General features: G+C 37.1%; 1 protein-coding gene across 1 annotated transcript in view; it reads right to left on the reverse strand.

Moving 5' to 3' along the window:
- PCP2 (Purkinje cell protein 2) overlaps nt 1-12,709 on the reverse strand; it is a 17,065-nt gene extending 4,356 nt beyond the window's left edge. The window contains exons 1-3 of the mRNA XM_072399763.1: nt 12,542-12,709; nt 8,433-8,559; nt 5,109-5,269 (exon numbers count right to left, since the gene is read on the reverse strand). Coding sequence (XP_072255864.1) covers nt 5,109-5,269; nt 8,433-8,559; nt 12,542-12,616 — 363 coding nt within the window. The 5' untranslated portion in view covers nt 12,617-12,709. The remainder of the gene's footprint in view (nt 1-5,108; nt 5,270-8,432; nt 8,560-12,541) is intronic.
- Nucleotides 12,710-15,783: the final 3,074 nt, after the last annotated feature.

The raw sequence follows: 15,783 nt of genomic DNA on the forward strand, positions 1-15,783 counted from the left end.
AGAAATCACAGTGTATCTGTTGAAATTTGCATGCAATGAAACAGAAGAACATTTGTAAGGACATAGGAAGACCTGGATCAAACTCCAATGTTCCAATGTATAAGGGGTAAGGTCAGGGCATAGTGCAGAACACAAGGTTGTGTACCTGAACTTAATAATTTGTATGGATGTTAGAACCCTTCGCAAAACTCTAGCACTTTCATACCTGACTTTTAGAAGAGTGTGGAAACCCCATAAAAATGTTCTTAACAAAAGGGTTCATAAATTAATAACTATCACACATTGGAGCCCACCAGGGTTAAACAAAATGGCTTTAATGTTATGCTCAAATATGCAACCTTGTTTTTTAAGGACACAACAGTGTTTCCCACAGTTAACCCTACCTCTTACTGCTGTCCATATTAATCCAATGGTCTGTTATGGAAATGGCAAATGAGCATGTGTTAAGGTGTTTAACCCTGGGGCTTAATTTGTGAGTTTAGAACATTTTCCATGACTAAACACAATAAGCCAAAACAGCAATGATTATAAATTAGATATAACGGGATGAACAAAATATGATAGGCTGGGTATATTGCATGGATCAGCTAGAAGGCTCTATGTGGAAGTTTTCAATACACGTCATCTTAAAGCAAATAACATTTTAAAACCAGAAGAGAGTGATGGAAATGTATGTAATATTTGGACAGTATATATAAATTTAAATCCCCCAGGAAGAGATAATGCATGTGGCCAGGCAAAGGATTTAGAAGGTATATGATACCATTTCTATGATCATTTTTGCCAATATCAGAGATGCTGGCTGCTATTGGTAAAACTTTTGTGTGGCAACACAAATATTCTCCTGGCCCATCTGTAGCATAAAAACATTGTAAATAAATCTATATTTAGAAAGCTATCTTGAAATTGTGCATGTCAGAAAATATTGATTGTTCAGTGGAGCATTTTATTGTGGTATGCAAAATCTTCAGTATGAAGTATAAAATGTGTAATGTATAATGGAAGCAAAGAACGTGCAAGAATTAACCTGCTTTGCTATGCTTTTACATACAACAGAGAATATGGTTGTGCTTGTTATTTTGCTGTACAGACACCAGAGAGAATTTTGTAGTGAGTGGTAATTGTTGTGTAGTATCCATTATTGAACATAATGTCTTCATTCTGTATTTAACATAACGTTAAAAGTTTGTGCAACATTACCTCATCCTGAATTAATCATCCTTCATCCTGAACCCAACCTAACCTTCACCTGTGTCTGACACTTCATGATCTTGTGTTCAACATAACCTCATCTATAATCCTCATCATTAATATATAAAACCTTCATCCAAATTCTGATATACTTTCCTTCATCTGACAAAATATTCATCCGTCATCTGACACAGTGTCATCGTTTTTCTTTTATTATTACACATTATTATTACACAGTATTTATATAGCGCCATCATATTACGCAGCGCTGTACAAAGTTTAGTCGCGTCACTGTCCCTCAAAGGTGCTCACAATCTAATGTCCCTACTATAGTCATATGTGGTTAATGTAGTCTAAGGTCAATTTTTTTTAGGGGGAAGCCAATTAACTTAACTGCATGTTTTTGGGATGTGGGAGGAAACCGGAGTACCCGGAGGAAACCCACGCAGACACGGGGAGAACCTGCAAACTCCATGCAGATAGTGTCCTGGCAAGGAGTTGAACCCAGGATCTAGCACTGCAAAGGCTGGAGCACTAACCCCTGAGCCATCTTCTGACATCATTTAGTGTCCTATAACATTTTATCCATCATATGACATATTCATATGGCATAAAATTACAATTGTAATAATACAATAATAATAATACAATATTAAGCAGAAATGCCATTCTTTATAACTAGTAGTAGCTGGTCATGTTCTGGACTTGTTTTGTAATGTTAAAGATGTTTTGGCATTTAGCTAAGTAGCGTCCTTAGTCTCATCCCACATTGTACGTAGTATTATTGATCTGATAATACTTATCCATACATCTTACATTAGATGTAATATTATTGATCTGATAAATTCTTATCCATACGTCCTACATTGGATGTAGTATGATTGATCTGATAAATTCTTATCCATATGTCCTACATTTGACATAGAATCATTGATTGGATAAATTCTTATTCATACATCTTACATTGGACGTAATCTCATTGATCTGATAAATTCTTATCCATACATACCATTGGATGTAGTATGATTGATCTGAAAAATTCCTATGCGTACATCCTACATTGGACATAGTATCATTGATCTGATAAATTCTTATCCATACATCCTACATTTGACATAGTATCATTGATCTGATAAATTCTTATCCATACGTCCTACATTAGATGTAATATTACTGATCTGATAAATTCTTATTCATACATCTAACATTGGATGTAGTGTGATTGATCTGATAAATTCTTATCCATATTTCCTACATTTGACATAGTATCATTGATTGGATAAATTCTTATTCATACATCTTACATTGGATGTAATATCATTGATATGATAAATTCTTATCCATACATCTAACATTGGATGTAGTATGATTGATCTGATAAATTCCTATGCGTACATCCTACATTGGAAATAGTATCATTGATCTGATAAATTCTTATCAATACCTCCTACATTAGATGTAATATTATTGATCTGATAAATTCTTATTCATACATCTAACATTGGATGTAGTATGATTGATCTGATAAATTCCTATGCGTACATCCTACATTTGACGTAGTATCATTGATCTGATAAATTCTTATCCATCTGTCCTACATTAGACGGTGGTATCATTGATCTGATACATTCTTATCCATACATCCTACATTGGTCATATTATGATTGATCTGATAGATTTTTATCCATACATCCTTCATTGTACCGAGTATCATTGATGTGATCACATCCATACATTCTATATTTGGCATAAACAAATCCTTCAACTCGTTCTAATACATTTGACATAATACCATTGTTCATCCAAAAACTGTTTACCCTTCATATATTCTCATTCTCCTAATATTTGTTCTTTATTCTCCAAAGATACAAATTGCTCATTGCTCAAGGAACCTCTAAGGCACTTCTGGAGGAACCCTAGTTGAGAAACACTGGACTAATATTCCACATATATTAATTATATGTTTGATACCAGCAACAACCCCTACCTATAAAGTCAAATACATCTGAAAAAACAGAGCTAGACCAAGGCTTCCTATTATTAACTAACAGTTAGCCAGGCAGCAGTTAGCAGTTTCAAAAGTGAGACAAATCTTAGAATGTATAAGTTCATTATAACAATTTTACAAACGACTTTTATATATCAAAGGCTGTACAAAACAAGGAATAGATAACTTTGTGAAATAGCTTTTTATAAAACAGTGCTACATATATATAAGTAAGGTGAAAATGGGACAATTTTGGGACTGGGCCATTCTTAGCTTATCAAAGATCTATTTGTTACCTTTTGTGTTTTTTTTTACTATGTCTTATTTTGAATGAATGAATACATGATTACATTACAATGATATGATTTTTTTACGTTAATTTTAAATGACCTTTCAATTGCAATCTGAAGTAATTTTCATATTCTGAAACCCTTCAAAAAATGCAATCTAATATAGCAACCTGGAAGTTTTCTGCAACCCAATGGTGTACAGAATGGGCCTGATTTATGGATTTCTTCAAAGTAATTCGCTAATTGCTAGCAAATGTTTTGAATCCCGGACCAGATCCATTTCGGGTTTGCTGGATCACCCAGCTTCACTTATGAAGTGTATCCTCTGCAGCCTTGGAGAGCTTTAATAAATCAGGTCCAATGACACCAGTCAGAATTTCAATTGTAGTCAGATACTTCTTATGGAGTAATTGCTTCTAAAGGCCCCTTTAAGCCCTTTTGCTGCAACTGGAACAGATTTACACCAGACAGCTGCAACTGTTTAAACAACCATGCACAAGCAAGGATTTACCTGTGGAGCCTCCACATATCCTAGGGTAATCTATGATACCAAGACTTTTAACTTCAAAGGTAAGTAACCCCAAACTAGGATCCAGTATTTACTCAACAGATAAAATATCAATGGTCTCAACATGAGGAAGCATTTTGTTGAAACGCGTTGGAAATGAGACAAACTTCTTTTTCTACTGTCCACACTTCACCCCTTTAATGGGGATGATTTATAAGTTTACCCTGGGAGAGCTTTGTATAGGAGAAGGTCCTGTCCTACATCACATGCCTATGGGCTATGGACCATATATCAATTGATTGTATAGAAAATTTGTGAATTTGTTATTTTCTCCTATTTTATACACAATTTACTTCAATTGCCGCCAAAAAAGCCCTGTCATTTCTGTTTAAAATTTCACATTTTCATATTATAAAAGGGGTGGCAACATAAATTAATTTTGTAAAGGAGGCAACAACAACAATAATTTAACCATTTACTACTTCTAAAGGGATGCATATTAGAAGTTTCCAGGTGGTTATGAGTGCAGACCCACCTATTCAGGGTTTAGTTTGGAAACAACATAGTTAAACAAACAAGTTGTTCTTCATACCAGGGAAAAGTAGGAATCTGCAACAAAGTTTGTTAAAAGTTAGAAAAATATGGTGGTCAGTGGTTCTGGCTGATGCACCCCCCAGCGGGGTCAAGAGAAGGGCCCTGCTTGGGGGGTCACAAAGGCCAGAGCCGTGGACCATGTCCCCCGTACAGATCACAGGCTCAGGACGGTGGGCGGGTTGTGTCTCTGGACTCAGGCTCAGACCTGCGATGGCAGAGCGGTCCAGTTCTGGCATCATGATGTCACTCTGGGGGGGAAGCGTCTTCCCCTTTGAGTGACACACAGCTCCCCGCGCATGCACGGTCCGGAGTCTGTAAATTTAGTGGTCCGTGACGTCCAAAAGTTTGGGTATAAGTATAAGTCAACCCAAAAGTTTGGGTATAAGTATAAGTCAACCCAAAAGGTTGGGTATAAGTATAAGTCAATATACTTTAATCTAAGTGCAATTTATTAATAAAGGCATCATTATTATAGATCCATTTTATTTTATGTAATATTTGCACATTTTTTTTACTTTTTTTTATGCCATTTGCTCACCTTCAGGGCCCCATTGTCATGTGATACTCTCCTGGTAGGCATGGTGTCCGGGCATCCCGCAGACTGAATAAACTCCGCTCTCTGATCATCCAGTCTCCGACTTTGTGACTGTGCCAACATGTCCATCAAATGATTCATTTCAGGAGGAGGGGTGACCGGAGCTGTGAGTAAAATAAGGCTTTATTATCATTGTAATCATCACAATAGCAAGCACGAATCCTTCACGGATCACTGTACCTGTTTGGTACATTCCAGGCAGTTACAGGGCATTTAGAATTATTTTAATTTTTCTGATTGTCTAGGATTATGTGGGTTATTCATGCTCGTTAACATTTTAATTATCATTTAATAAATATAAATATCAGTCAGCATCATTATAACATTTTTATACGCTGACATCTTTTAGACATAAGAGAATACCTGACTACATTTTTATCATTGTGCCTTGGCAGGTTCTACCAATGGCTTAGGGACCCCGTGTGACCTCAATGATTTTGCACCCTGCAGCTTCTCAGTAGGTAGTAGGTTGTAATCTTCAAACAACCTTTCTGTCCATCCTAAAAGAGATTTTTATTCTGTATTCTGCACAAGTTATTGAGAATTGTTAGCGTTAAAGTGTTTTTGACAATTTAAAATGTAAAAGACTTTTGATTTCTTTTAATCCAATTCCAGCCAAACTTTTTTTTTTAGTTGTGGATAGAATAGAGAAGGTTGGAGCTTCTTCTGGGTTTATATTGCTATCTGTCACTTTTAAAGATTTAATAATGCTCACTTACTGACTTAACAAGAATAAAAGATCTCTTCAACAGGCACACAGAATAAATCAAATTTTAGTACAGTGGGGAATGGTTACAGTTCCTTTTTTTATTTCTATCTTTTCTTCCTGTCCTGGTGTCCCCCTATTTCTATTTCGTCCGTGCAGGGAGTGTCACCAACAGAAAAAAATGCGGTCACACTGTTAACATTAAATTATTATTATAATGACAATAATTATTATTATTAATATCATTATTATTAATAAAGGTCATTTATGTAGCGCCAACATACCCCTATTTAATGTACAGCGCTGCGTAATATGTTGGCGCTATTTAAATCCTGTTTATTAATAATAATATTAATAATAATAATTACACAGACAGGGGTTGCAAATGACAGACAGATACAGACAGTGACACAGTAGGAGGAGAGGACCCTGCTCCGAAGAGCTTACAATCTAGGAGGTGGGGGAAGCAGCACACAATAAGAGGGGGATATGGAGTGATGGAAAGTAGTGAGGGTTTTAAAAGACAGAAGAAGATGTGTAGGCAGGTTTTAAAAGATATAAAATAATTAAAACAAGCTATCCCTTTATATGTAGGTGTTTATTTGAAGTTATTCATCCTAAAGGTCCTCAAAGTTTAGAAAGAAAGATTCTGTAGTTATTTTAGTCGGTTTCTAACAGCTTAGAAACACCTGCTGGTTGTTTACATTAGAGGGCTGGCAGCCTGCCCAAACTTCAGCTCATATAAAAAACTTTGAACTTTTCTCAACAATGTTTAGAGATACAAAGATGAATAAGGCTTTTAGTAAGTGCATTTATTCTTTGTTCACAAACTGTAAACACTTCTGTGTGCGTGATCTGAACACAGGTTCACTTTAAGCGCCTGATTTATTAAAGCTCTCCAAGGCTGGAGAGGATACTCTTTCATCAGTGAAGCTGGGTGATCCAACAAACCTGGAGTGGATTTGGTCCAGGATTTAAAACATTTGCTAGCAAATAGCATATGACTTTGAAGATATCTATTCCAGGTTTGCTGGATCACCCTTGGAGAGCTTTATTAAATCAGGCCCATAATCTTAACTCTAGTGATTCCCTTGTATATTTTCTATGCCAGACGCAACATTTAGAATTTAATATATTAAAAAAAGGTCAATTTGACTGAAGCTGCTATAGCAGCGCACTTCACTGCCGTGGTAGAAAGGGGTTTATTTACTTTCCATTAATCAAGAAATATATAAAATGGGTGGTTGTGAGTTTGGTGTATTGTATGGGCATCACAGAGCAGAATATATTAGAATAAATAGTACCCAACGCAATGCCCACAAATGAAGCTGCCTTACATTGACATGTGGGACAGCATATTGTGAGTAGGAGTACGACAGAGATGGCTCCAAAGAGAAGATGGGCATTGGATACCACTGCCTACCATGCATATAATATAAGAAGCAGAGGCTACATATTATTACAGCTCAAAAAGGACTAGATGATGGCTGTAATAGCAGGATAACTATGGACAGACACCCATAGATAAGCAAACAATCTATTGCGGAAATTCAGCTTTAAATCTTTCCCACATTATTCAAAATTTTGTGTAAAAGGAGGACATAGAATAAATACATAGAATTGCCTGTATTGACATCTGTCAGTATTTATTTTTACATTAATATGGAGATGATGCCCCATATGTGCCCATAGCAGCCTCTAGCCTTCGTGGAAGGTTAAACTTTCTATAACATTTTGTTCCCATTCCCAGGTACCAATGTATCACAAGAGGACTGGGTGTTCCAATTTATCTCAGAAGGGTTCAGTTAATTAGAGGTCGGGGCTCCTGCAAGCCACTTGGGTTGCTCCACACGTAATATTGTACTTATCTCTCATTTAGTTGCTCTTATGCTCATAATCAAGAGTTTAAGACATGCAAACATGCAAATCTCTTTACTGCAGAAGAAGACCTAAAGTTATTGTGCCTGATTTAATGAAGCTCTCCAAGGTTGGAAAGGATACACTTTCACCAGTGAAGCTGAGTAATCCAGCAAACCTGGAATAATAGCAATTTGTTAGCAAATGTTTTCAATTCTGGACCAGATCCATTCCAGGTTTGCTGGATCTCCCAGCTTCACTGATGAAAGTGTATTCTCTCCAGCCATTGAGAGCTTTAATAAATCAGGCCCATTGTCTCCAGGCTATGCATCGTAGTTATCAGCAAACAGCAACAGGAACCCCTACCCGGGCAGCTGACTTTTTGATCAAGATGTGAAGACCACTGAAAATATATTCTTCCCAATTTGCCTCAATAGGGGACATTGTAATGTGCTGGTAATAAAGATAAATATTTAGTTATCAGGGCATATGCTTTACCTTCTGCCCCAGCCACTTTTATTTGAACTAATACATGCAGGATGAGATAATAAAGGTAGGCTGGGTACTCTATGGAAAGTCAAACTGAACAGCCAAAACCACAAAATGAAATCTCACATTTGTTATTTCATGTACAAAACTGAGTTATGTAAAGCAAAAAGAAAAGAATATCCTAAGTAGCACCAGGTTCTATACAGGCCACTTACTGCTGTTTTTTGCATCTGGATCCCCTTTGCTGTGCACAATTTGGATGCTGCATCTCTGCTCATCCATCCGTGCCCCCTGGACATGGCTGAGAAGGTTAAAGAAGCCTTCCTGCTCTTTAGGGACTTCCTGTAATATAAAAAAGACATTCATTCAGCTCATTTACATAAACTTCATTTAAATTTTTTATTTTATTTTTAAGTCTGGTGAACTGTCTGGTGCAAAAAGGGCAAAACTATGTTGCTAATGTAGTATACAGCTTAAGGTGGGGCGCACGTTGGCATCTTGGGTACCAAAGGATACCAAAGTGTTCTAATTGTTTGCCTTTAATACAGACACAATCATAGACCCGGCTCAGGTGTTCAGCTAGTTGCAGCATAGTTTGTGCACAGTTACCGGTATCTGTTTTTTGGGGTTTTTTTTTTTAGGTTTACATTTAAAAATACAGAAACCAAAAGATCAGATTCATCTCATCCAGGCAATTAGCAATTAATTAGAATGCATATAGCAAAGGCAGTGTATGTATTCTCACAGTGTATGTTTCCTTTAAGTGTTCACTCACTGAGATACCTGAAAAGAAAAGGTACTTAAAAGAATGGCTATTGGCTGGCAGACTAAGGCTAGGTACACGCGTGCAATGGTTCACGTCTGATATTGGACGAGAATCTTGCATTGTCCAAATCGTCCAAATGACTGTCCTTGCTGACAGACGATGAACCACTCCAATGCAAGTGAAGGGGAGAGAGTGCAGCGGGGTGCCGCTTCATCGTTCTCCCCCTCCCCTCTCCATAGAGCAGAACGGTGCTGTATGTACATGGCTCGTTCATGCATCGTGCAGTTGTTTGTCATTGAAAAGGATCATGAAAGATCCTTTCCAATGACAATTATTGCCTAAGGCTGGGTACGGATGTGCAATTTTCATTGCTGGAAAAGATTCTTCATGATGGCACAGTAACTGGTGAACAAACGAGCGTTATACACACAGCACCATTCTGTTCTATAGACAGGGGAGAATGAACAAGCAGCACCCCACTGTACTCCTTTTCATTGACACGTTTAGCAGGGATTCTCATGGATCTGATGTTGGGCGACCGCTGTACACATGTCAGATTCTCATCAGAACTAAAGGTTATATCAAACTTGTTGTTGACTGCAGAATTCTACTGCAAGCTTAACTGCACTCCAACCATTTGTTGATGGATCGTGGTGCCCTTCCTAAAACTGACAGGTTGCCTTCAGCCATGTGGTTGCTCTTCTAAAAAAAGAAAATGCATTGGAACGGCACCAAAAATATGCAAGATAGTGGAATAGGGGTGATTGGGAGCTGCTAATGGCACATTTTTTAACAGGGGCCAACGGAATCTGTGCACATGGGTACCAGCACATCATTGCAGCAGATTCAAGTTCAAAATACTGTATTCGTTACCCTGAACAAAGCTGAGCATAAGAAAAGCATAAAATCCCTCAAGATTTAATCTTCAAGATATTTTACCCATCAGGTTTATTTATCAAAGCATGAAGGGTGATTCCTGTCTTCCATTGTCTTTTCTCTGCTACTCCATTGCAAGAAAAGAGAAGTAGCCAATATCTAAGACCCAAAAAACTACTTCCTACTAATCTAAGGTCCTCATACACAGACAACAAATGTTTTGCATTAACTCTAATCACCCCATTCTAAAACTCCATTTATAAAACAGGGAATCTGACATCCCCTGGTGGGAATCTTCCAGGTCCATGTGTTTCAATGACAGTAAATAATGTTCGAGTGATGTTATATTCCCTGATTTAAATATAGAGCCATGTCTATTGATTATTTTTCTATTGTACTCCTAAACTTTTTTTGTTATTTAGATTTTAAAGTATTTTCCACACACAAATGAAGCTATTTTTATCTTCATTACCATAAAAGATTACCAGTAAATCAGAGCTTTGTAGTATAAATCATTTTAATCCTCTGACTCTCAGGTCATTTTATTATTTATTTTGTCAAGTCCTGCCTGCCCTCCTAATTACAGGTTTATTAAACAATATATCAAGGAGATGCTATATATGAAATGATGTGTGGAATATAGAAATGAGGATCAGAATTACTGAATATTGCGTTCATTATACTCCACTGGAACAAAGTTCAGTATTCTTTCAAAGGTTTCCTGTAATGGGTTCAGATACCTTGGATTAAGTCCCTGGGCTTAATTCTCTGAGCCATTATAAGTGTTATTTATAGCAATAAGTGCCCATAAGAGCTTAAAGCAACAATTACATTACTAAAAATAGCAATATTTCTAGCAAATAATTTATGTGTTTTAGCCTAATGATTTGAGCGAAGAGAAGAAATAATGAAAACAATGATAAGTGTTGACTAAGTTTTGTAGGCACTATACATATCTATAATAAAAAGTGCAATCCTTCTTGATACAGAACAACCTTTATGGTTTTACATTTCCTATATCTTATATCTACAAGGAACAGAAGCCAGCTAGAGGACTCTGAATACAATGAGTGGACAAACGTTTTTAAGATTTAGATAAATATATAAAACAAATAATCATACAATTAGGTGCTACTTGATCCAGAAATTCAGTCCTGGAGAAAAACAAGCTGTAAAAACACAGCTCCTATAGCCTAGATCATCTCATTCCTATTCTCTCCCTTAACTTATTATTAATATTATTGCTAATAATTATAATAGTAAACAGTATTTCAATAGCGCCAACATATTATGCAGCACTGTACATTAAATAGAGATTATGATGAGATTATGATGATTATGATGATTTATGATTTTGACTACTGTCCACGTCCATTCTTCATCCCACTTCTAAAAATAATATTTGCTACCTTTTTTCTAGGATAATTAGTCTACATGACTTCCAAAGTTTCTTGGCATGTCCCTTTACTTACCTTCTCATTGAGCCCAATACTGCTCCTTTTCGTAGTGACAGTTTTGAAATGAACATATTTTTTTGCTTAAGATTACAGAAGATTTTCCATTGTCTTGTCTTTCTTCCATTCCATTGAACTCTCCATTGTCTGATTAGTAATCCCACTGCAAATAAGTACATTGATTTCTCCATTTATATTTCCCATCTGAAACCTCTCCTATATCATTATTACCCCCTTGCTACCCAAATAAAGTCGCCCCTGTATAGATGTCTATTCTCATTTCGCTACCCAATTCTAAATGGGTGAAATGTTTAACTCATAGCTGGTGCCGGCCCAATAGAACACTAAAGGGTATCGGACCATTAACCTACTTGGTTGGCTTCAAATTTGGTGAAGAGTTCAGATGAAAGCTTAACCTGATATTAGCGCTCTATGTCCCTATTGTAAAAATATAACCCTCTGTCCGTTCATTCACAACAGTCCCTCTTTAAGATCTACAGATTTGTACAAATATTCATCATTTTAAAATACTGTAAACATAGTTATGTGCTCCATAACTCCCTGTGCAAAGGTCATTTTAAAGAGATATATAAGCACTGATGTCTCCTATTCCCATTCTTCCCAGCTATTCAAAAGTTAGTTAATTCAAGTTTTTTTGTAGGAAAGAAAATAAAAGCTGCCATGTTTAACTGATTTTTTTTATAATGTCCTATTTATTTTTAGATTTTTTTAGAATGAGTCTACAAATGCATGAAACTATTTCTTACATAAAGAACAGTCTGTCTCTACCTTTCTGCATTCCAGAAGTATCACCTGGGGTGTGGTATTTAGTTATGTAAGCCAAAATGTTCCCAATAAAAATACCAGAAGGTTCTAAACATATTTTACTGGTTTCCTTTCCTAAATTTTAGAATTAAAACAAATATTGCATAATGCATAATAAATATACAGATCCACTCCTCCTGTGTTGCAACCCCTATTTAATGTACAGTGTGCGTAATATGTTGTCACTATACAAATCCTATTTAATAATATTATTATTAATATTAATAATAATAATAATAATAATAATATTAATAATAATATACAACTGATATATTAAAGGGGATAATACCCCATTAAGCACTTTTGCCTACAGACTGAAAATGTAAGTCCTGAGTTGCATATAAACTCTTCAGCACCCCCAGCCGCCTTCCTGCCCCCCAGGCATCAGAAATGTCCCTCTCACCACAGGCCCCGATTGAGGTTCTTCCTCTGGGCTTTTCTTGGCCTGGTCCTCCTCGGCTCCATCTACAGGATCCATAACGCTGTCCTTTAGTGTCTTCTCCTTGCAAACAGTTATGTGCCCATATCAGCCGTGCATCCCTATAAAATGTCCTGCGGGGGTCATCATGCCCTCCCTTCCCTTCTGCAGATCATTAAATCATCTCATAATAAGGGAGGCCCCATCTGCAGGAAGGAGCTGGTTAATCCCCCATTAAGATTATCTGGGATAATTGTTAGTGCAGCAGAGGGTCTATGTGTTCTGTGTGTTTACTTATTTCTGGCTTTATGGCAGTGCTACGGCATGACTGCCATATGTACAAATATGTATGTACCGCAATTTAAAAATATATCGTATTTACATATAGGTACCGTACTTGCACCAGATACATCTCCCCCTGGAGGCAGGGCTGGGGAACAGCATAGAATAAACTATTGATTTTGTAGACTTTGCCCACTTTTCAGCACCTTTTAAGTGAAAGTGATGTGTTTATTTATTAGGCACATATTTAAGTTAACATTGCAGCATTTAATTTTTACAGCCAACTTTTAATTCCATTTCTGTTTTGGTCACAACTGAAAATTTGTCTACTTTTTTGGTCACCAGGGCAAATACGGGGCCAAATCTCTCTAACCATAGCACAGAGAACAAGAAACCAGACAAGGATTTTAATCCTTAACTCCTCTATCTAAGCTAACAATAATATACACTTCACTCATATTGGTACTTCATGCCAAATGGTTGTCAATGTGATTGGGAGAATGAATATTAAGATATTGGTGTGTGAATTAATAACTGCACAGAGTAAAGCTTTTCATACCAAGCTGGTTTATATCTTTCACTTCACATGCCAAATTTTGAGTTTGGATCAGTTCCCAGTTGTAAAAAAAAAATCTCATCATATGTACATTTGCACATTTTGACAGATGTAATCATCAGCTGTACGAAATATTGAGACTTACGCCCAAAGTGTATCTCACCGGTGCATAATACCTGTCATCAGCCTCACTCTATTTACTTGTTGAAAGGCTAAAAGAGGCTGTGGCAAGTTCTCTTACTAAATTTAACCACAAATGTCCTAGGGTGATAAGAAGATGGAGACAAAATGAGGAGAAAGTACAGCTTGGTGCTGCCCTTTTCTAGCCTTGCCACCCTAGGTGCCATCATGGTAAATACAGCCGTGTAGGTTCATCCAACATTACGTGTATGCATTGTATATTCTTGTACATTCAGGCACAGATTGCTCTAACTTTTGGGTGCCTATTTACCAGGCAGCTAGCGATCTCCCGTTAAAGTCTACATTGGATGAGACATTATGAGCATCTAGAAGGGCCAATGATCTTTTAATAAATGGTTATACACTATCTGGTTATTTTCTTTCTGTGCAGGTGGAAAGAGCCTGACATTGGGGGCAGAGCAAGATGTGATACCATGGCAAGCTACAGCTGTGATCAGGGTCACCATCGGGGAGGTAAGAGGGACAAGGGATACTTCTGTACCAGGCGCTGATCAAAATACCTTTGCAATGCTTGAACCTTTAGACATAGAGGAAGGGGGCTCAGAAATTTCTGATAGCAGCCCTGGCAGTGATACATGAGGCCAAGAAGTGGCCTAAGAAGTTTTTCACGAACGCTATATGACCAACCTGAGCTTTTAAGTAGTTGGTACCACTGTTTCATGGTGTGCAGGTGACCATTACTTAAAGAAGAACTCGCCTATCCCAGTTCCATTGTAAAGAGTACTGCCATATTCTTTTTTTTAATTCTTCTTAGGGACAATTTTCAACCATCCTGATTGGCCACGCTGGGATGACTTAATTCATGTGGAGGCAAATTCATTATCCTCAGTATGCAAAAGGAAAGACAGAATTGTCATTTTCCTTCTTTTCTTCTTCCCAGAGTCAATCTTCGACCATCTTGATTGGCTACGCTGGGATGACATAACTTTAGCACATGGGTGTTCATTTATTACAAGCACAGGAAGCTGGGATTGCTTGGTATCTGATACTTAGATCATTCACAGAAGCTGTACGACTACTTTGAATTCTTTATGCATGGAACATTTTGATGAGAACATTATTAGATAAAATGACAGCTTTGTAGATCAACCTTAAATCTAAAATTTAGTAAAAATGGAATTACAGATTGAATTTATCTTTTGATTCTATGGCTCCTCGTGACCACCTACATCTTTCTGGGTCATTTTGGGTCTACAGCAGTTTCCCAGTGTGTATTAGGGCAGCATCTGGTCTTGGCCTGTGGTCCTTCACTGGTCACCTATGGCTCTTCTCCAGTAATTAGTAGATGTGAACTATTTGGCAGATCTAATTATTGTGCAGAATATGGTAATATCTTAAGAGGATTGAATTTATATAATAAATCATATTTGCTAAGCATATTGCTTAGGAAATACCTTCTAGGGCAGATGTGTCTTCCGGAAATAACATGCATTTAATAATAATGGATGTTCACTATGTAGCTTTACCTTACAATTTCCAGAGCACATTCACCTGTGACGAAGTGTAGGAAACTGCACATAAAATTACAGAACAGAAAAATATTTGGCATTCATAGCTCCCACAGATGGGTATCAGGTCGCAGAGTGTTAATCCATGGGAAGGATTAATTGGGAAGGGGCTAAATGGAGGTTACAGACTTTTCTATGGGGGGGGGATTTGATCACAAGGTCAGATGCCTAATAATAGACACGTGAACATGTTACTATATAAAGACAAATGTCATATAATTTTATACTGATCTGAAGAACCTGTGTTATAAAGGCAGGCCCCGTCTGTTTGGTATCAGCTTCAAGAAAACTTAGGGTCAGTGCTTCATTACACCCAAACATCCATGGAAGACCATTTCCAAACACCTGACCATCACACTTATATAAGCTTGTTGCAAATCTCATTATAAAACCATGGAGTTGCCCCTTTGCCTAATGCAGCTATAACATCCTCCACTCTTCTGGAAGGCTGTACACCAGATTTCAGAAGTTCTCTGGGAATTTGTAACAATTTCCCGAATTAATCTTTCTAGTGAAACACTACCGCCCCTTTCATACCCATGGTGGAAAACCATCACTTGAATGGGAGAGGTTGGGACCACAGTTGAGCCCACGGCAGAACAATACAGTGTACTATGGTGCTAAAATGGCTGTATGCAAGATAAATGTTTTGTTATACATAAATGACAAGGTATTGCACA

The sequence above is a fragment of the Pyxicephalus adspersus genome, chromosome 2 (assembly GCF_032062135.1).
Source record: "Pyxicephalus adspersus chromosome 2, UCB_Pads_2.0, whole genome shotgun sequence".
In the NCBI taxonomy this organism is placed as follows: Eukaryota; Metazoa; Chordata; class Amphibia; order Anura; family Pyxicephalidae; genus Pyxicephalus; species Pyxicephalus adspersus.